The sequence below is a fragment of the Theropithecus gelada genome, chromosome 18 (genome assembly GCF_003255815.1).
Source record: "Theropithecus gelada isolate Dixy chromosome 18, Tgel_1.0, whole genome shotgun sequence".
NCBI lineage: Eukaryota > Metazoa > Chordata > Mammalia > Primates > Cercopithecidae > Theropithecus > Theropithecus gelada.
Window position 1 is genome coordinate 25,664,555 of NC_037686.1, and position 21,300 is coordinate 25,685,854.

The following is a 21,300-nucleotide window of genomic DNA, read 5'->3' on the forward strand; positions in this document are numbered from 1 at the left end:
GAATGCTTGAACTAGCAGGAGTGGCTGGGATTGCATTGGAGTGGTTCCGTTCATTCCTTCCGGGTAGGTACCAGCTAGTGACGTTGGGTGAAAATGGACATTGAGGGTCTTCCCGTATGGAACCCCATAAGAGTCACTCATTCCCCTGTCATTTAGTGGGCATGAGAGGACAAATGGACACCTGAAGGCCAGGCAGTGCGATTTGAATGACTGGGTAGAAGGTTATGAGAGTGATTCCCAGATTGGTGTCGCTCACATATGTTATTTCTGTTTTGTCAGTGTGACAGTGCAGACTAGAATGGAAAGTGAGAAAGTGTGAATTGTTGGAAAGTGAAAATTCGAGAGACTCTGGTGTGCTTTCTAATTTCTCTGTCTGAATTACAGTTTGTGTAAACTGTGGCCATATTATAACCACAAATTTATCTAAACGTGAAAATCCTATGTAATACTAGATAGAAGTGTTTTATTTTCCTTTCTTGTATATATCCAGAGCCTTTTTCCCTGTGAACATTGACTGCATCTCCATGATCTTTCTTGCTGAAGTTGTAGTCTCCTTGTTCACTCTTTTGCTTGGGACCCTTCTAAACGAAGTAGCATGATGACATTAATAAATATTCTTGAGGCTGATTTTTCCCAGTGACTGTTTTATCTTCACTGAAAGCACTTCATTATTCTGATTCTGCTTTACTAAGAATCAAATTGGGTTGCAGTTTTAAGGAATTTGCAGCATAAATACTGCCTCTACTTTGCCTTAAACTGCTCATGCATTTTAAATTATTACAAGAAATATACTAGAGTTTCTCCAATTTTGAACATGTTGCTTAGAAATGTGGTGCTTCTTCTTGGTTATTTATTTATATAATATGATTTCAGTATTTTCCTTTAGAGTAATGAAAAGCTTGCTGAGTGTTGAACATGGAAGAAGTTTATTAGGTCTAAGAGTAGAATACAGGTAAAGAACTGAAAAGAAAACCCAGATGTATGTATCCGTAAATATCATTAGAACTGTCTGTTCAATGTCATTTTGGCAAAAAGGCAGGAAACTAACATTTATGTAGTAACTGATCAGTGTCAGGCACTGAGCCAAGCAGTTTCTATTTTTTTTAGCTCATTTATTCCTCATGGTAACATTGAGAAGTGGGCGCTGTTTCTTCATTTTACAGATGAGGAAATTGGTGCTGAGAGAAGCTAGGTATCTTGCCTAACTTCACACAGTGATAAGGGGAAAGATCTGTTATCTGAGCCTGAGTCTCGCCCATTCCAAAGCTCAGTGTTTCCGTCACTGTGGGCCACAGGCAAGCGTTAGACTTGAAGTGAGGTCCCTAGAGAAAAGATTTTGAAAAGAAGAAGAAAATGATGGTTAGGAGACATGAACAAACCAAGGAGGAAATGAGAGACGTAGGAATGTATTAAGATAATGTTTATTTTGAAAATTTCCAGAGTTTTCCTCACACTTAGTTTGAAAAGCCAAGTGATAAAAGGAACAATTTTAAGATTATCAAATGAAAAAGTTTAGAATTTTGGATTTTCTGTCTTTGTTCTGACATTTCTTCACTGTCTGTGCTGAAAATGAAGTAAACATACCCCACGTCAGATCCTAGAAACTTACTCTAAGGATCTGTGCATGGAAGGCAATCAGGTGGTTAGTAATTATCTGAGGAAAGATAGCATTTGAAGACAAATATCAGGTGTTTGCTGTGTATAAAAGCTTTTTTGTTTTTAATGTGTCTGCAAAAATTTTTCTATGTGGAACTTTGGCTTACCACTGCTTTTAAGTATAATATGGTACATATGACAGAGATATGGTGAATTATTGTGTTCTGCTTAAAGAGTAACTTGTCTGGATTTCAGTAAATAGTTGTTTTCATCTTTGGATGAAGTTTGAACTCATTCTAGTAGTTTTCATTTTATGTTGATGATCGCTGTCTCTCATCATTACAATAGATTTATTTCAGGTATAGTCAGAGAGAATGTTGTTTCTGTGCTTATAAACCGACGTTGACACTAGAAAGGTTAAAGCTGTTACTGTTATCCTAACATCATGTTGTCTTTACTGATTGTTACTGGTATCTTAGAAAACAATCCCCCCACACCCCCAAAAGACAAAGCCCTTTAACTGTAATGATTTTCAGTGTCAATGCTACATTTTATCTACTATCAACTCCTGAAGTAACATTTATAATTGAATTCAGCACCTTAAGATTTCCTGACTTAGCTTTAGTGAAATATTGATTTCATGAAATTAGGTGGCAGGTGTATCCAGGAACTATTTCCTGAAAGCTTTAAGTGGCAATATAAAAGACCAAGAACATTAATTCAAGTTAAATGAGTTGGTTGGAGTTGTGCTTACTTAAATAAGATGCTTGCCAAATGGCCAGAAGCTGTGATATCCCAAGTTGTGTTTTTAGGAAGATTGAAAAATGAAGGGAAACAGAAGAATATTTCTCCTTTTGTTACATAAACATAGGTAGTTCTCGATAATTTTAGCAATGGTTTAATCAGTTGCCATTTCGTTAGTTGATTAAATAGGGGCCCAGGTTTAAGATAATTTTTTCTTGAACTATTACCTTGGCTCTCCAATTCTCTTTTCTACCCCGATTACATTTACATATTCTCCTTTTTCGTTATTGGAATTGTTCTCTGGAGAGTCTCTGTGTCTGGTTGGAGCATTGATATTGCTGTCAAATAATGCACAGGAAATCTTATTTTGTTTATAGATACATTTCTCCTCATGGGTAATCAAAATGCACATTTTTTCCTAAGGAAGGTATTTCTGTAAAACAAAGGTAATATTTATATAACTGATTAGTAGCATTGCTTGTGGAATTTATTAATATGTATGTATAATTTTATAAATTGTAAAAACCATTAGCTTGCAACATTGTTATTTATTCTCTTTAAACATTTACATTGATCCTAGTCATCTTGACCTTTATTTTACTGGTTTTAATGTATGGAAGAAGAGTATTAATATTGGCTTGTAGCAAGTATAAGCATTTCTGCGACCCCCTGCTCTGAACTTATGTTTCTCATGAATCATATTTCCCTGAGGGTGAAATTAAAACAAGAACTGGGTGTATTGAATTTCTTTTAGGCCTACTACTGTATTCTTAAGATGTATTTTTAAGTGTTGCATACTAAGTTTGGGGAAGGGAAGGGTGCTTAAATTCACTGCTTTTTGTATTTATACATCCTTTCCAAAGCCTCTTGTTTCCATGAGAGGACTTACTTTGAAATTGGTCCTTTTGTAAAGTTTGTTTTTACTTCATAATTCTATCTGTATTTTACATATATATATTTCATACCACCTTAAATAATTATGATGTTTGAATTTCACAAAACTTACAGTTTGTTATAGAAACCTACGGCTTTTTTTTTTTCTAGAAAGCTATGTTTTAAAAAATATATTTCTATGGTAGCACTTCTAATCAATATGGAAACCACCAGTGGACAAAGCACCTTGAGAATATAGGTGGATAAAGAAAGAGGAGGAAGGGACAGGAGAAAGAAGCTAAATTAAATTGGCACTTGTCTTGTGTTATGAATGCCAGTCTTAACACTAGTGGTTAGGTTAGTTATTTTTAGACATTTCCTTTATCAAACATTTAAAGGTAAAATTTTTCCCATAGCCAGAAAAAATGCTGACCTGAATTCTTTTGACATTCTGCTGATCAAGGAATTTCAGATGAGTAGTACCAGAATTTTCTGGAGAGAAAGGGGTAGGAGGATGAATCAAAAATTAGGTAATGAACAAGGGAACTGTGCTGTTTTTTTCCTGAACCATAGAAAACAATTACAAATGATAACTTTTTCTTCAACATGTAATATGCTTTTCTTCAACATGTGATTTTTTTTACACGTTGAAAATAATTTTTTCTTTAACATGTACTATGTGTTTTATGTTGAGAAAGATAGAGATGCAATTGAAATGTAAATATGAAAAGTCATACCATTAGAAAAAAATTAGAAAAAATTTAAATGTAACATTTAAATCCACCTCTGACAGGGAAATAACTTTTCACAGTTAGAAGCTGTAAAATAAGCCACAAAGGAAAAGATGGAGATAATTGACTTTATAACATTTTATATGTCTGCATATGAAAAACAAAACTTTAAGTCACAATCAAACCACGGAGAAAATATTTTTAGTTAATATGCTAGAGGTATTATATAAAGAGATTATTAAAACAACAAGAAAAAAACAACAATCCTCTAGCATCATGGTCAAAGGACATGAACAGCAGAGGATCTCCAATGCATAAAACTAAGGAATAAACAAATATGTGGATAAGCATTCAGTCTTACTAATAATCCTAAAAATCAGAGTTAAAGCAACCCTTGAGAATTGTTTTATGGTTCCCTAATAAATTAATCAGTCTTTGCATTTCATTCTTGACTCCAAGTGATGCGTCTTGCTTATATACTGCTGGTGAGAATGTAAACCAAAACAACACATTGAAAAGTCAGTTGGCATTATTCACAAAGGTCATTGAATAACCCATATCTCATAAATTAATAATGCCACTCTACAAACCTAACATGAAGTATTCTTGATTATAAGAAAAGAATATAATATGCATTAAGATATTCATATCAGTACTGTTTTAATTGTAATTAAAGGACATTTTAAATGTTCCCTACTGATATCAGTGACTCTCAAATTTGGTTGCACATTTGAATCATTTGGAATGATTTAGGAAAACACTGACACCTCAACCCCACCCAGATATTTTTACTTAATAAGTGTAAAGTTGGCCCTGAAATTTGCATTTTTAAAAATTTCCCTAAAATTGTAACATACAGCCAGGTTGAGGACCACTAACTTGAAACAAGTTCACAGAATATTTTAAACCGTTTGATGTGATATTTTTGATAGGTTTGTGATAGTATGTAAAAGGATATAATAAATATTGTTATTCAGCATTTAAATAAATTATAACTTTAGAATGGAAAGAATTAGACTGGAAGAAAGTTTACATAGTGCTTAGAGTTATATTCAGGAGTTGGTATTTTGAGTGATTTTTCTCATCTTTTCTTCAGTTTGCGTTTAGTGATGTTCTTGTTTTACCAAGAAAAACTGTATTTAAAGGAATGGTTCCTTCTGGCCAGATCTCCCAGATAGCTTCCTACTTACAGGTTATTTCTACCTATGAGTAGAGAGATTTATTCTGGCTTATAAAACAATTATATACTGATGCTAGAGTATACATCATATTATAATAAAATTCTTATAGGATTTTTTTCCTTTCTTTGATCTTATTAATATTTTCTCATATAGTTTTCTGAAGTTTGGAATATAATGAACTCACATCAGTCATTTTTCTCTTATTACTCTACAACTGTGTTAATCACTTGTCACCATTTTCTAAATACTGTCTATACTGGTAGCTGCCCCAGTGTTTATCCTGAACACCACCGTTAACTCTCTGATGCATGTACATATCTGAATTTTGGATGCATGCTTTTAAATCACTGAGTCCAGAACTAAATTCATCATACCGTCAAGCTAATCTCTTCTGTATTATCCATCTTAATTATACCACCATTCATCTCTAGTTCTCAGTCCTAAGCTCCTTCTCCTTTTATCTCACACATTTTGTCAGTGTCTTTATCCAAAAAACAACAAGAAAAAACAGCCTACTGTTTTGTTTTGCTTTTGTCTTAGCATGTATTTCTTGATTTTATTCACATTGCTGCCTACCATTAGTTCTCTGACAAAGCTTGCTCCATCTTCCCTGCAGGCCAGTCCTGCAGACTTCTAACTGGTCTGTCTTCTAGGTGTATCTCAGTTTAAATCTATCTTTGTGCTAGTAAATGGACAAGAGCACTTTCCTTGTTAAAGTCCTCTGGGGCTGTCTGTCATCTCCTGCATGAAGAATAAGCTCTTTGCCATGGCATTTAAACTGTGGAACCAAATGTCATGCGCCATGAAGTGGTGTGGACCTTCCCTTTGGAATCTGATTCCTATCCTATTCTCTCTTTTACTCCCCACTCTGGAATCATGTTCCTGCACACCACATTTATTTCTGTCCGTTTGTGCTGCCCTCATGCTGCTCCTCCCACGTGGAATGGCCTCTTCATCTCCACCCCTCGAGTGAATTAGCAAAAATTTAAAGATTGATACTCTCCATCATTAAGTAGTTACTCTCATTAGAAGGTAATTTGGAAGTAGCTATTAAAATTTTCAAAGCACTCTTCCAACTGGAAGTACAATCTTTTTATCTATTGTAGGGAGATGGTTGTACATATACTAAGGGAACACTATATAAAAGTCTTAATTGTAGCACTTTTTTCATGGATGAAATTAAATGCAAACTAAGTGTTCTGTAATAAGGAAATACTTATACAAAATTATGATAGAGTACATATATTTTATAGACTCTTAAGAACATTACATGAATATTAAAAACATCCAAAATCTTATAATTAAACTAATTTGCATTTTTGATATGTTACTTTTTGGTAATGTCAAATTACATTAATGCCTTATACATCTTATCAATTTTCCACTATTTGTAAGCAGAATATACACTTACAAAAAAATTCATGCAGGGCGTGGTGGCTCATGCCCGTAATCCCAGCACTTTGAGAGACTGAGGAGGGTGGATCATGTGGTCAGGAGATTGGGACCATCCTGGCCAACACAGTGAAACCCCGTCTCTACTAAAATGCAAAAAAAATAAAATAAAAATAAAAAAAATTAACTGGGCGTGGTGGCGTGCGCCTGTAGTCCTGGCTACTCGGGAGGCTGAGGCAGGTGAATCACTTGAATCTGGGAGGCAGAGGTTGCAGTGAGCTAGGATCACGCCACTGCTTTCCAGCCTGATGACAGAGCAAGACTCCATCTCAAAAAAAAAAAAAAAAAATTCAAGTAACAATTAATAAAGTAAAATGTTAAAACACTAAATTCTGTAGAATATTAAGAGCAAAAATTGTTTTCATTTGTATTGAAAATAAATGTAAAAATCTAAACCATAAAGTTGAGTATATGCATAGATAGGAATGTAAATACAAAAATATCTGGAAGAAATCATGATTGACCTTCTGAGGCAGTGGATGGGATTGAGGGGAGTTAGGAGGACTTTTAACTGGGTATAATGATGTACTTTTACACTTTCCATGTAATTACATTTGCTTGCATGAAAACATTAATTGAATCAAGGGAAGTATCTGATAGAATTAGAAAAAACTCACATTGTGAGGAAAAAAATAATGAAGCTTTTTTTTTCTGCTTTGAAAATACAGCAGAGTACCCACGTTCCAACAAACAGTAGCTGGAATTAGCAGTTGTGGACTGCTTGTGGCATAGTTGCTTCTTTTTTATATATATATAAAGTCTAACAGAAAAAGCTGAAGTTGCTTTGATTTCCTCTTCTTTCTCCTCAGAAGCAACAATGTCATAGATTTGCTGGGTATAGTCATAGTTCAGGATTTATACTTTTATTACGAATCTATAGGAGAAGTATATCTAAATCTGTAGCCATAACCTATTGAACATTTAAGTTATTTACAGTTTATTTTTCCTATAACTAATAATGTCTTTTTGTGAAAGTATGTGTTTTTCTAGGGTCTGTACCAAAAAGTGGATTGCTGATCTGTAGAGCATGCACAGTTTTTTAAAAAACTGGATCTTGCCAAATGCCTTTCCAAATTGGTTATATCAGTTTATGCTCTCACTGGAGTATTTAATATTTCCCATTTCTGGATGTCCTCAGCCAACACATGGAATTGTCAAGCTTGAAATTTTGTTTTCTGTAAATGGTAAAATGTTAGCTTGTCAACAAGCCCCTGAATGTGTTCTGAGTGCTCAAATCTCACAAGGCACTATGAGGTGAACACAAAGAATCTTTATTTAAGTCAGAGTCCTCAAGGAGCTTGTTGCTGTCAAGCAGTGTGGTGGTAGACTGCAAAGAACTAAATGCTACAATAGTAGCATGGGCTGTAATGCCTTTGGAAGTGCAGAGAACATCATTGTGGACTGCAGAGGTGATTAGTAGCTTTTAGGAGGTGAAGGTGAGGGGATCTTGACAAATGAGTAGGAAGAGAGGAGAGCTGTGGGCATTGAGGGAGAGAGAAACATGCTGAGAGGCAGCCTGATTGGAATGGACTTCAGAAAGCTAATAGTCAAACTATTACTAATTGCCCTTAAAACCTTAACCAGAAATGGATTAATAGAGCCTCAAAACGCATGTATTTTAAACTCATTATTTTATGGCTAAGTAAATGAGGCCTAGAAAAATAGTCAGCTTGTACAAGTCATATAAGCTCTCTCTTTGGCGTCCAAAATAAAACTAGTTAGAGACTTATTGGCTTATTTAACTTGGACGTCTATCAGGTTGATCTTCAACATGACCAGACAATGCAGGAGTTCCCATGATCTTTTCTCCTGTTTTCTTTCCCTGCTTTACTCTGCTTTCCTCTGGTTAGCTTTATCCCCTTCAGACCCTGGCCTTGTGGAGGCAGAGATAGGCACCAGCTTTTCCCTTTTATGTCTTTATAGCTAATGTTATTACTGAAAGATAATTTATATTCTTTCCTTTTTTTTCTGTATCTGTTTTTGAAAAGATACTCAAACTTCCACCAGCTTACCAGTTTCTGTGACCAAGTAGATAGTTTAATCTGGCCAGCCTTACTGGTGGGGAAATCAATCCTATTTTTTCGATGAATACTGGAATCACATCATTATGAAAGGGAGAGTCCCTAAAAGAAAAGAATGCAGGGTGTGCGAATGTAAGATGGCCACTGCAGCCTTTTGGTGTGTAGAGTCCTTCACAGACATGATTGCATCTATGAATTTAGAAAGAATTTTGGTGATGCTCATTGCATGTCTTTTATGTCTACACATCCATGATTGTAATAGCTTTTATTGCAGTGATTAAATTTATTTCAAGAAACAACTTTTGAGTACATTGGTATTGCTTGTCAGGCAATATAAAAATAAATATGTCTATCTCCTGTGGAATTTTCAAACTTATTGGAAGTAGTAAGGGCAGGAAAGTTAAAGATGTAAACAATTTTCAAAGAAAATAAACCATGAAAGATATGAAAAGTATTGTGATTGTTCTAGAGGAATGGGGATATCCTAGGTTGTAAAAGCCTTCCCCATACAGATGGTAGCCAGAGCAGACATGGGAAACTGTAGAAGCTTGGTGATTTACTGAGTTGGATTGGATTATAGGAGAGTGTTCTGAGAGTTGGAGAAGATGAAAATGAGGTAGATGGCAACTGTGTTTTTGATGACCCTAATGCTGGCCTGAGGACTTTGTGCCTCCTTTGGTGGGCAGTGAAAACCACTGATTCAACAATAGTGAATGGCATGGCTAAGAAGCAATCTGAGCAGTGTTTCTGTTGTTGTTTTAAAATAAGAAAATTATCTGGCACCGGTGTATAGGATGAATTGGACTTGGGAGTTGAAGCAGGGAGACCAGTTAGAGATTATAGAATTGTCTTGTGAATGAGGTAAATATTTTTTTGAAATAGAATGTAATAAAGTAAACATGTAAGGTTTCAGGTGAACTTAGTTGGGGCTTTGTGATGCATCAGTCATGGGATGGGTACTGGAGGAGGAAGATGATACCCATGGCTGAGTGAGGCTGGTGGGGATCGGGAGGAAGATCTGCTCTGAGGAGATGTGTGAGATGATTTTCATGTTATACATGGCATCTGTTGGGTAATATAATGCAGGTTGTTTCCCTTATTCAGAATGTTTGGGACCAGAAGTTTCTTGGATTTTTGACTTTTTAAAATTTTTGAATATTTGTATTATACCAGTTGAGCATCCCAAACCTAAAAATTTGAAATCCTAAAAGGTCCCATGTCTGTTTCCTTTGAGCATCATGTCGATGCTCAAAACGTTTCAGATTCTGGAGCATTTCCAATTTTCAGATTTGGGCTGCTCACCCTGTATTGCAAATACATAGTATTTTTAAGTACATAGAGATACTGTTTGTAAATTTTCAATACTATTTACACTTCCTGGATGTGTTTTTCAATTTTATACACTTATACAGGGAATATAATAATCACACTGTATTTTTCACAGAAAAAAAGAGAGCTTTTGCACACTTTTGAAGTAATCTTTTAACATTTGCTTAGTAAAATTAAACATTCCTGGGAGTGCTGACTGCTAGGCGCTTTATTCCTAGTTATCCTAATCATGTAAATATGGTATAACATTTCTCTATATTTTTTGGCATGCCATGATAGGAGATGTTGTTTAATCTTATGGTGGAGAGGATTCTTTTATTGTATATAATCAGGAAACACAGAATTAAATAGGATTTTTCAGAGACTTCAATAATACTTATTAACGTATTTGATGAGTTTGCAAAAGGAGAATGCAGCATACATTTCCCAAACACATTTGAGAATGTTTCTGAGCAACACTTGGGACAGATATCCCACAGAACAGATTCTGGAAATGGTAGAGTATTAGCTATTGCTAATACAATGGGTGAGAATGAGTAGCTGCAGGTTGAATATGGAAACTTACATTTTGGTATGAAACTACCTCATACCAGATATAATTACAGTGTCTATTCTTTTAATATATGAAATTTACTGTTTTATTTTGTAAGATACAGTTTTTGACCTAATTGGAAATAACTTTTTTGAGCTTGCAGGGCTAGGGAAATAGGATAAAAGTCCTGAAGAGCCACCTATGGCCATGGGTTGACTGCCTCTGCATAGGAGTCAATGACATGATATATTTGTACATGATCACATCTCAGTCATCTCCTTGGAATAAACTAAGGATAACATTTAAATTCCAAATGGGTTTCTCTTGTTTGGAACATGCCTCAAGGCTGCCTTTCTGCTGAGTCCCCTGTCATTTCATATGTATTCAGAAAATTTAGTTCAGTTCAGTCTACATTTCTATTATGTGCAAAACACTGTTGGAGTACAAATTTATTTCAAGATCAGCTTGACATACATACATAGTGTGCTCAATAAATGTTTGCTCAGTAGAAGGATTGTGTTTTCTCTTAATGACACAGTTTGATAAAGAGGCATCTCAATTATGGATCTGAATTCTCTACCACACATATATGTATATATGTGCATGCGTATTGTGTGTGTGTGTGTGTGTACCTCTTGTGTGTGTATATATCTTATTTATGGTTTATATATATATATATGTATATATATTTATCAAATACACAGATATATATATTTGTGGAGATAGGGTCTCACCGTGTTGCCCAGACTAGTCTCAAATTCCTGACCTCAAGTCAGTCTTTTTGCCTTTGCCACACATAATGTTGGGATTACGGGCATCAGCCACCATGCCCGGCCTCTATCATATTTTCTTTTTTCTTTTTTTTTTTTTTTTTGAGACTGAGTCTGGCTCTGTCGCCCAGGCTGGAGTGCAGTGGCTGGATCTCAGCTCACTGCAAGCTCCGCCTCCCGGGTTTACGCCATTCTCCTGCCTCAGCCTCCGGAGTAGCTGGGACCACAGGCGCCCGCCACCTCGCCCGGCTAGTTCTTTGTATTTTTTAGTAGAGACGGGGTTTCACCGTGTTAGCCAGGATGGTCTCGATCTCCTGACCTTGTGATCCGCCCGTCTCAGCCTCATATTTTCTTTAAGTTTCTTCTTCCTTTGTTTTCATTGGTGACATTATCAGAGGAAGATAGCCAACAGTGTCATCTTCTGCAGCCTAGTTCTTTATATTTGAAATCTACTCTGGATAAGTCATTGCTATATGCAGTATTGAGAATGAAGTAGGTCACCTTATCATTTAGCAGCATCTGCCTTTAAAAATGTATTTCCTCAAAGTGCTAAATATTTGCGTAAGTGTTTAAGTTAGATTAAATGGAGGAGGCAGTTCTATGGAGAGAGAATGTGAGATAGTGGAAAGAGCACGGACTTTGGAATCAGATTATAATTTAGATTTCAGCTGTATCACTTAGTTGTTATCTGACTTCAGTAAGATTCCTCATCTCTGAATCTCAGTCATGTCTGTAAAACTGGGAATCATGCTTACATTTTGGGGTGGGCATGAGGAATATAGATAATAGTTGTGAAAGCCCAGGCACATTATAGATGCCCAATAAATGGTAACTATAGTGATAGATGTGTTGCTATCATTCTTCTCCCTGTCCCCTTACTAAGTTATCAGTTACTTTTAATACTATCCACATGTGAGAGACTATGGACGAGCTGTGTACACATGCCCATGTCTTCACTTATTTTTGATACTGAGATGAAAATGAAATTAGAAATTAAAATCTTTTTAAAAATTAAAATATTACCTGAGCCAATTCTTCAAACAAGCTGTGAAATATTAATTTCTTTCCATTTGTCATTCTTTTTACATTTAGATGTTGGTTACTATGGTTAGTAGTGCTAGTATTAAGAAAATAAGACACAATTTTTGAACACTTACCACATACCAGACACAGTTCTAAGTGCTTTATATGTTTTAACTCATTTAATCTTCGGATTAGTTCTCTAGGACAGAGTGAGTTTTATTCTCCACATTTTAGAGTCGAGGGACCTGTGACCTAGAGAAGTTAAGTCCAACATGACTCAGCTCGTTGAACTCAGGCTGACTGGTTCCAGAGCCTGCAGTCTTCCTCGCTGTTCGCCACTGCCTTCCCCAGCACAGGGGTGGTAATACAGCATGTCATGACATACGTCGTTGTAGAAGAACAGCTGTCAGTGTCTAGGTGTGTATGTGGCATGTTCTTTACTAGATGTCTATAATTAAAGATAACCACCTCACCTCCTATTTTAGTTAGGGTCTTTGAAAATTATGATATAGATCGTATGTTTTGGTTTATACTTATATAGGGATATTTCTTAATTTCCCTCTAGATCCTGCTTTAAAGTACTACTAAGCAAATTTTTGTCCTTGTATTAATGTTTTGGAATTTTTGATTCCTAAAACAGTAGGTCCATTTAGTGAGTGTGACTGTATGAATCGCTATAGTCTATCTAATGATATCTTGATGGTTTTTTAATAGGATAAGGGTTCTAAATTCAAATGTTTATCTTTTATTTGTTGTACAGAGAGACATGTTCATGCCAACCAGAGATACACACTGAGGTCTGGAGTTCAAAGTTCTTTCTCTAAATTTTTTAAGTGTACAGCATATATTATTTGATAATTATTTTTTGTCTCAACCCCTCCTGATAAAAAGAGTAACAAGGCTGCATTTGAACGTTACTCTAGAGACCTATTGAATATCGAAAACCACATGGATATCCTCACATAGCAAATCACAAAATATCTTCCTTTGAAATGTGACCCATCTCTGATTTGATGGGTTATTCCCATTTATGTTTATATTTTCTGAGTCTTTGTTATTCCTCTGTTAGTGCACAATAAAAGCTTTCGTTAGTGATTGTAGAGAGACCATGAAGTCTGCGACACTGTTTCTTCACTATCCAATTTGAGGCTTAGTGTAGAACATTTTGTATTGGAATTATTCAGATAACTTATATAACTACATATATTACATACATATAGATATCATTCAGGTAACATATATAAAGGACTCTAAATTTTAAAGTTTTATTTTCAGTCATTTTAGAGAGTTTCTTATTGATAGTAATATTTCCCAAGAGTAATAAGTTCATTTGGCCTTGATTTTTCCAGGGTAGTTTGTTATCATCTAGGTTACTGAGTTGTCAATTGACATACGCTGGGTTACTATGTCTGTTTAGGAACCATCCCCATTCTTCTCCACTAGTAGGGACATGCCCATTAAATAAATAAATCTAAGGGTACATTATTAATTTTTTAATATCTAAAAAACATTTTTTGAAGTATATACAGAATTTAGTCTACAAATTCTAAATAGTTTTCACAAAGTGAACACAGATACTGTATCAAGAATTAGAATATTACCTGCACCCGAGACCCACCTAACTTACTCTTAAAATATCTTCTTTATATTTTCTCAAAGCTAACGTTGGAAGTGCTTGAAAGAAGCGATTATTAATTTTTTTGAAAGAATGAGCATATAATTGTTTATATTAATTTGTATTAATAGTACTTAGCACAGTAACTAATTATGATGTTTAATAACTGCTTGAGTTTGTTGAGTTTTTATGCTTTTGTTGCACTGGACTAATTTTTTTACATTCCCATATTTTAAAAATGAGATTAAAAGAAATGTTTGCAGGAAATAGATTACATCTGAAATTTTTATTAAGACATAACATTAATATAATAAAATAGTTTGATATTTGTATTACTTAAATATTATAAATCATTATGTTATATGTAAAGGAATAATGGCTCACAATTATATTTTCTTTGTCATGCCTGCAAATAGTCTTCCAATTGCATTCCCCAGGTATTCTGTCTGGTTTTTAAAATTATTTAATAGATAGGCCTTTCATTCCTTTCACTAAATATTCACTATCGGTAAAATTGTGTGTGTTCCATCAGCAATTTGATAATATAAAGCAATAGTTTTTCTGTATTTCACACAGCACTGGGCTCTGTAAAGCATCTCTAGGGGTTCTTTGATGTCTAGACAGTTTAAATTATGCCTGCTCCCTTGCCTCCAAATTCCACCCCTGTTCTGCTTCAGGGGTTGTGGGAAATGAAAACAAACCAGAAGGGTCCACAGCTTTAGAGTCCAGGGGGAAAAACAAACAAGTAGAATAAGCTGTATGTCTACCCTGGCAGGTGTGTAGGAAAGGGCCCAATTATAGGGGATGGGATAAAGAAAAGAATTGGGGACAAATATTGTCCTGCTTATTTATTTCTAGTTATATTTATTATATGGAAATATATGGGCTTTGTGAACAAAATGAAAACATCATAGAAGTATTAGGGAAAAAAAATCAAAGTCACCTTTCAGCCCAGTGCCCCAGTTTTTTTTTTTTCCCAACCTCCCCATAGGCAGCCAAATTTGACTTTGGTGGGTTTCCTGTGCATTGTCCTATTTGTTGAAATGGTGAGATGAAGAATTGTGTTTTAAGTTGGAAAACTAACTTTTTGTTTTCTTCCTTTTTGTTTTCCTTCTATAAATCGGGATATCGCGGTTTTTCCAATTCATCTTGTTAGAAAGTAAGTAAATTTGAAATTTCAGAGATTTTTACATTAAAACTTTGATGTTTTATTATTTCATATATACACACATATAGTTACAGGATTTCAGACCTCTGAATTCCGACTGAGGTGATGAGCGTTTGCATTAACTGTGAAGAAAATTTTGTTGAATAAATTAAAAATAAGAACCATTACATAGAAGGCGATCAGTTCTAAGAATACAAACTTTTAAAGCATGTACATCTGCCTTGTTTTTTTACCCACAGTTTATGTTTAAGATATATATGTATATACAATATATAGTATACATGCCAGTTCTATTTTTTCTGAATATAAAAATAATAAAATGACATGAGACTTTTATTTCTGTTCAATAGCAGTTAAGACATTTCTGCAGAAAATGTAGTCTAAGTTTTCTGTAGTTTATGGAATTGCTGAGGATAACAGCAATAAGGAAATGGTGTGAAATGTTTCTGAAATACATTTTCCTGTGTATATTTTACACTGGATGAATCAGTTACCTTTTAGCAAGCATTTAGCTCTTTTGATGTGTATTTTTCATTGTTTTTAAATAAAATGGACCTGAATAACTAGTTTTTCCATCATAAAGTGTGCTTAAAACTAAGTGACTAATCAGTGAGTGATTTTAGTTGTGAAATTTGCATTTGATTACAAATTGTTTTCTAATGCAAATGTATAGTTTTGAAATAAAACAAGTTTCTTTTGGGAAAGATTTATAGAAATTGCAAGTCATTGAGACTTTGGAGATGTTGTGATTGTGAATTACATATTTTTAAATTTTTCCATAGTAAATGTTGTGTTTATTGAGTTACTAAAAAGTATCATTTAATAATGTATTCATGCTTAATAGAGCTTATTATTTGTAGAAAACTGGGTGCTTATCACATATGTTTGGAGCAAGCACAGCATTAAATTGCTATTTAATAGCCAATTTATCTTCTACAATTATCTTTAGCTTGCTATACCTTAAAAAGGAAATGTAAATTATAGTCATGTTACATTTGTTTTGTACTTAGTCGTTGCCTTTAAATCTGTATTATTATTTAACGTGCTGAATCTGAGTTCTTGGAATCATGTGCATTAGGGCCTTAGGAATAAAGAGAAGAAACAGCATTGTGAGGTTTCATATTAGGTGAACAGTTTTATTAAGTTATATTTTTAAAATTCTACATTGTGTCATTTTTATGTATTGGATTCTGTTTTACTTGCCGTGTTAACATCATCTTGCCAAGTCCCTACGGAAAGTCTGTATTTCTGACAGTTCCACTAAATTAAAACTCCAAAAATCTGGCATAATCATTCTTAGCTTCAAATTTTCTATGCTTTTGTCTGAAGAGTATAATGTAAAAATATGTATTTGCAGTGTTCAGTATAACATGTATTGCGTGATTTATTTGGAATTGATTCATTTGGAATTTATTTGGAAAGACATTTCTGGGGAGATGAATATATTTTACTTTATAGGTATGCCTGGGCCCACTCTAAATGTGAGAAAAATCTTTTGTGAGAGAAAATAAAGAAATGAGGTCTGCAAACTTGTAGGAGCTTCATGAGGAAAGATATTACCTAAACACAACATTATTTCCATGTGTACTTTAATGTTACAACTGCATTGTTCTGTGACTGAATTTATATTGATTCTTGTTTCCTGTCAAATTCAATGGAGTCATATTTATATGTTGGCAAAGAGAAGCTGCTTCCTAAAATAATTGTCTTTGTAGGATGATAATACTTAAAAATTCTTATGACCATGATGCATATGTATGCTGCCTTGCTATTAAGTGTGTTCTGGCAATTCGGCATATTTGACTTTTGCATTTTACTGGTGAGTTTTCATATAAGAGGTTTGATAGTCTTGGTCTTTAGAAAACTTTTAATTAGGAGCACAAATTATGTTTTTACCCTCAAAATTTAAAGTTAGAATTCGGAACTTATTAATTCAAAGTTTGAAAGCTTCATATCCTAAAGGCTGTATTGTCTCAGAATATGAATTAAATACCCATAATTCCTCAGAAGCATGTGAGGGTAGTGGGGGTAGGGCTTTTAACTAAAGTTGGTTTGACCAGATATTGATGTTTTGTCATTTTAGGAAGTAAAATGTATATAGGTGTATAATTTAAAAAGGCAATAATTGTAGCTCTAAATTCTAGCTTCTAAATAATTAGTTTGCAATCAAAAATTTGTTCTGAATTCTACCCCAGGAAATATATATGTACTTTATATTTTATAAGCATCATTCAAGTATATGAACTCATTCTAATAATGTTTATACATATGTCCTTTGATATTTAGTTTAATGCTGTTTGATTTCTTTAAAAAGTGATCTTATATTTCAATCACTTGCATGTTTACTACAGAATTCTGTTAGCTGGACAGAATTTCCCAATACATATTTCTTTGACATATCTAACTGAGAAAAGGATGTCATTATAGAGGCTGTATCAGAGATCTAAACACATATGTACATTCTTATTTTGCCATGTGAGAAATGCAGTCCTGTGAGTAACTTAAATACTTGTAATTTCAAATCAGTTCTTCCCTGGTTTATTATTCTTTTGTTGCTTTTAAACCTATGGGATGGAGCTGCTCTTGAACTTGGTGGGGTTTTTTTTTTTTTTTTTTTTTTTTTTTTGATCATTCAAGTGCAACCATCAAGTTGTCTGTAATATTTAAAAGCTAAGGCCTCATGGTGTTATTTGTAAAATAACACCACGTAAGTATTTGGGCTTTGGTGTCTGTAAAATACAGTATTGGTTACTCTATGAATAAAAGCATAATTTCAATTCAAGAGACTTTTGCCTGAAGCCTTATAAGACAGATGCATCTGATTAACTTTGGTAAAACTGGACTGGCCCTTTATTGTAATGTAGATGTTTTCAGGGTTGGGAGGGTATTTTTAAAAGGCATGCAAAGAGGTCTTTTTTTTTCTTTTTTTTTTGAGAGAGAGAGAGAGAGACTCAAGAGAACAGTTTTGCAATAGAAGCTGTACCTCAAACTGCTTCATTTTTGCACACTTTTATTTTCTAGTGGAACCTCTCCATTAGCCTGTCTGAATGCAATGCTTCATACTAACACTCGAATAGGGGATGGAACATTCTTCAAAATCCCTGGAAAGTCAGGCCTGTATGCTCTCAAAGTAAGTTGCATTGTTCTGCATATTGTTATTACTATATATCATGCATTTTTTCAGACATGTGAAGGTAAACAAAATTAGATTTGGATGAAGAGTAGAAGAATGACTCCTATGCCTTTTAAATGTTTACAGATGTCTTAAAAATGATTTCATATTAAGAATAAACAATGACATTTTTCTTTAAGTAAAGCATATCTGTGGTTTCACTCCATGACATATGGTAATGGTGAATAGTTGTGGCTTCCTTAAAATTCTTGATTCCTTAAAATTTATGGGGAGGAGTGTCATGGGTCATCGGCCAGGAGTTTAAGATGATCAGAGTTACCATGGACTCTTTGACTTAATGACCGTCAGTTGATACACAGGCTTCACACCTGTATACCCTTATCGTTTATAAAAATAAGACATTTATTCATTTTGCTTGAAAACATTGAATTGAATCTAATATTCAATTTTAAATGGGGATCTCAAGGAAGTTTTACTAATGCACACTTGTATGAGAAGAAGAGAGAAATAAAAGCTTCAGATAACTGAGTCTTAATTATTTTAGTATAATTTTTTTAAAGGCATTCCCATTTTTATCTAGGGGAAATGCCACCTGAAATGCAAAATTCCAGAAGACAAAAGCTTATAGTCTACAAATCGTTGTGTAACTTGGAATAAGTAAATTCGTTGTGTTATTTCTTAGAAATTAGAAAGAAGTTTCTGCCTTAATAAGTCATGGATTATATTTAAAGTTCATTAACTACATATAAGGTGTTTTTTTGTTTTGTTTTGTTTTGTTTTTATGTCAAAAGTTATACCTAGACAACAAAGCAGGGATTCTTCTTTAGCTACTAAGCATCAGGCTGTGGTCCACCGTGTGTGTTTCAGAAAATAACACCAGTTAGTTAATCAGAAAGACTTGTAATTTTTCCATTGCTCTTTGTAGCAAGTTGGGTATTTAAGTAACTGATTAAAATTCTGAGTTGGTAAGCCATTTCTTTACATGAGGAAAAATGTAGAATTGAAAAAAAAATGGAAACAACATATGTCAAAAGGAAACTTTTTTTGGGTATAGATTTTAAAAGTTTATCCAAAAAAAAAAATCAACAGTAGCAATGGGCTTTACCCATTTTTTTTAACCCAAGAATGATTTTACATTAAAAGATAAATTAGTATGGAAATGTTAAATCACAAATAACTGATCATACTTAGGATTCTGCAAGTATTTTGAATGTTTTTAGTTGCTAATACATCTTCTCCATAAATCATCACTTTTCAAAATAATATAGAAAGAGGAGTCGTCATGCCCAGCAGATGGCACGTTGGATTTAGTCTGTGAATCTGAATTGGATGGTACAGATATGGCCGAGGCAAATGCCCGTGGAGAAGAAAATGGAGGTAAGTGTGATGAATTCCAAAATATAATCCCTTGTTCTCTTAAAAATTATATAGAATGCCAATGATTCATTAATTGAATTGCCCACCATTATCAATACAGTTGTCTTCCAAATTTTTACCCCTGAGATTTATCAAGGTGTTTTGATTCAAAAAGGATAGCATCTAAAAGAAGTATATAGTTCTTTGCTTTTGTTGTTTTTTAACAGTACATATTTCCCTGAATAATTTTCTTAAATACTTCTTTAAGTATCCGTATATTTCTCCTGCAAAGTGAGAGGGTTACTGGGGGTATCTAGTGGTTTCATTCTTACGGGAGGATTGAGAATGCTAATGTTTTATTTCTGATTGTGCTGATTTTTTCCTGTAATCACAAGTAGTTTTATAATAGCTTTGTTCCTTGGTTTGTCTTTTGCAAATGAAGCTCAGTGTTACCATTCCTCACAGTGAAAAGAGGGCCAAATAAGATATTTTCTTGTTAGACACTTTTGAGAAGCGAGTGACCCTTCCAGAATTTTAAGGGGGGGTATTTTCCACCTCTGAATTTTATCCTCTGAATTTTACATGTGAACTTATTTTTATCTTCCTCAAGACAATTATATTGTGATTCTTTTGGTGTACATAATTCTGCACTGCAATTTTGGCAAATCTTTGTCCCACAATAGCTGCAGTGCTTTCTTCTACTGTACCCACTGGTTCCACAAAGGGACCCAGATCATGATTTGAGAGAAAACTGTGTAATTAAAGTCTCTGTCGGTAGACTCATAGGAATCAGTAAATTACCTTTAAACAAACAAACCTTAAAGGATGTTTGCAGAAATATTGTATTTCAGTAATAACCCAAAGTCATTCATTTTATTAATGGCCATGGAGTCCCTTTGTTTGTCCTCTGCATGCTCACTGAATGCTCTTGCTATTTAAACTTGTGTGCTGATAGACCCTGTAAGACTGATACTGCTTCAGTTCCTTTCTGATCTGTAGCAAAGCTTGTGAATTTAATATAGGAAAAACACAGCTTATTGTCCTAAGGAAATTACAAGAATGGCTGCAGACTGCTTTATGGATGTTTTACTTTTCATCTGACTTGTTGTCCCTATTCCCAGGCTTTTTGAGCATCCCCCCAATTGTTGTGGTAATGGTGTGAACCCTGGCTGGTCCTTGTCATTAGAGAGGGGAAAAGGCAGAGAATCACAGTAATTTCTGGCTTTCAAAAAGGGGAGGTGAGTGGGGCATACTTTTCCCTTTCAGGAGGGTGAAGGAGAATCTTATTACAGTTGCTCCTAGTGTGGCGCTCTTGCCTGGGTGAGTGCTCGTGTGCTCTCTCAACATATATACGGAGCTTCTTTCACGTGCCAAGTACTATTCTTGACATTGCAGTTACAGTGGTGAAAAACAAAAGCAAATCTCTCATGAAGCTTATTTTCTTTGAGAGAGAGAAAATAAGCAAAATCAATATCTAAAATGTATAGCTTATTCAGTGGTGACAAGTGATATAGGGCAAAATAAGGGAGTGGGGGAGTAGGGGAGAGGGTTACATTTAGGAAACACCTGAGGAGCATGAGAGAACAGGCGTTCAGGGGAGAGAACTCCAGGTAGAGGGAACAGCAATACAAAGGCATTGAGGCAGGAGACTGTCTGAAATATTCCAGAGACAGCAAGAGGCTGGTGTGGCTGTGAGGCCAAAATGAACAAGGGAGAGTATGGTAAGAAACAAAGCCAGGGAAGTTATGGGGGCCAAGTTATATGGTGCCTTGATGC

The 21,300-nt window shown here is 34.5% G+C and overlaps 1 protein-coding gene across 1 annotated transcript in view; it reads left to right on the forward strand.

Annotated features, from left to right (window-relative positions):
• Positions 1-21,300, forward strand: part of ASXL3 (ASXL transcriptional regulator 3) — a 174,499-nt gene that overhangs the window by 49,201 nt on the left and 103,998 nt on the right. Inside the window, exons 3-4 of the mRNA XM_025365211.1 lie at positions 18,057-18,165; positions 19,437-19,545. Of these exons, the coding sequence (XP_025220996.1) occupies positions 18,057-18,165; positions 19,437-19,545 (218 nt within the window). The remainder of the gene's footprint in view (positions 1-18,056; positions 18,166-19,436; positions 19,546-21,300) is intronic.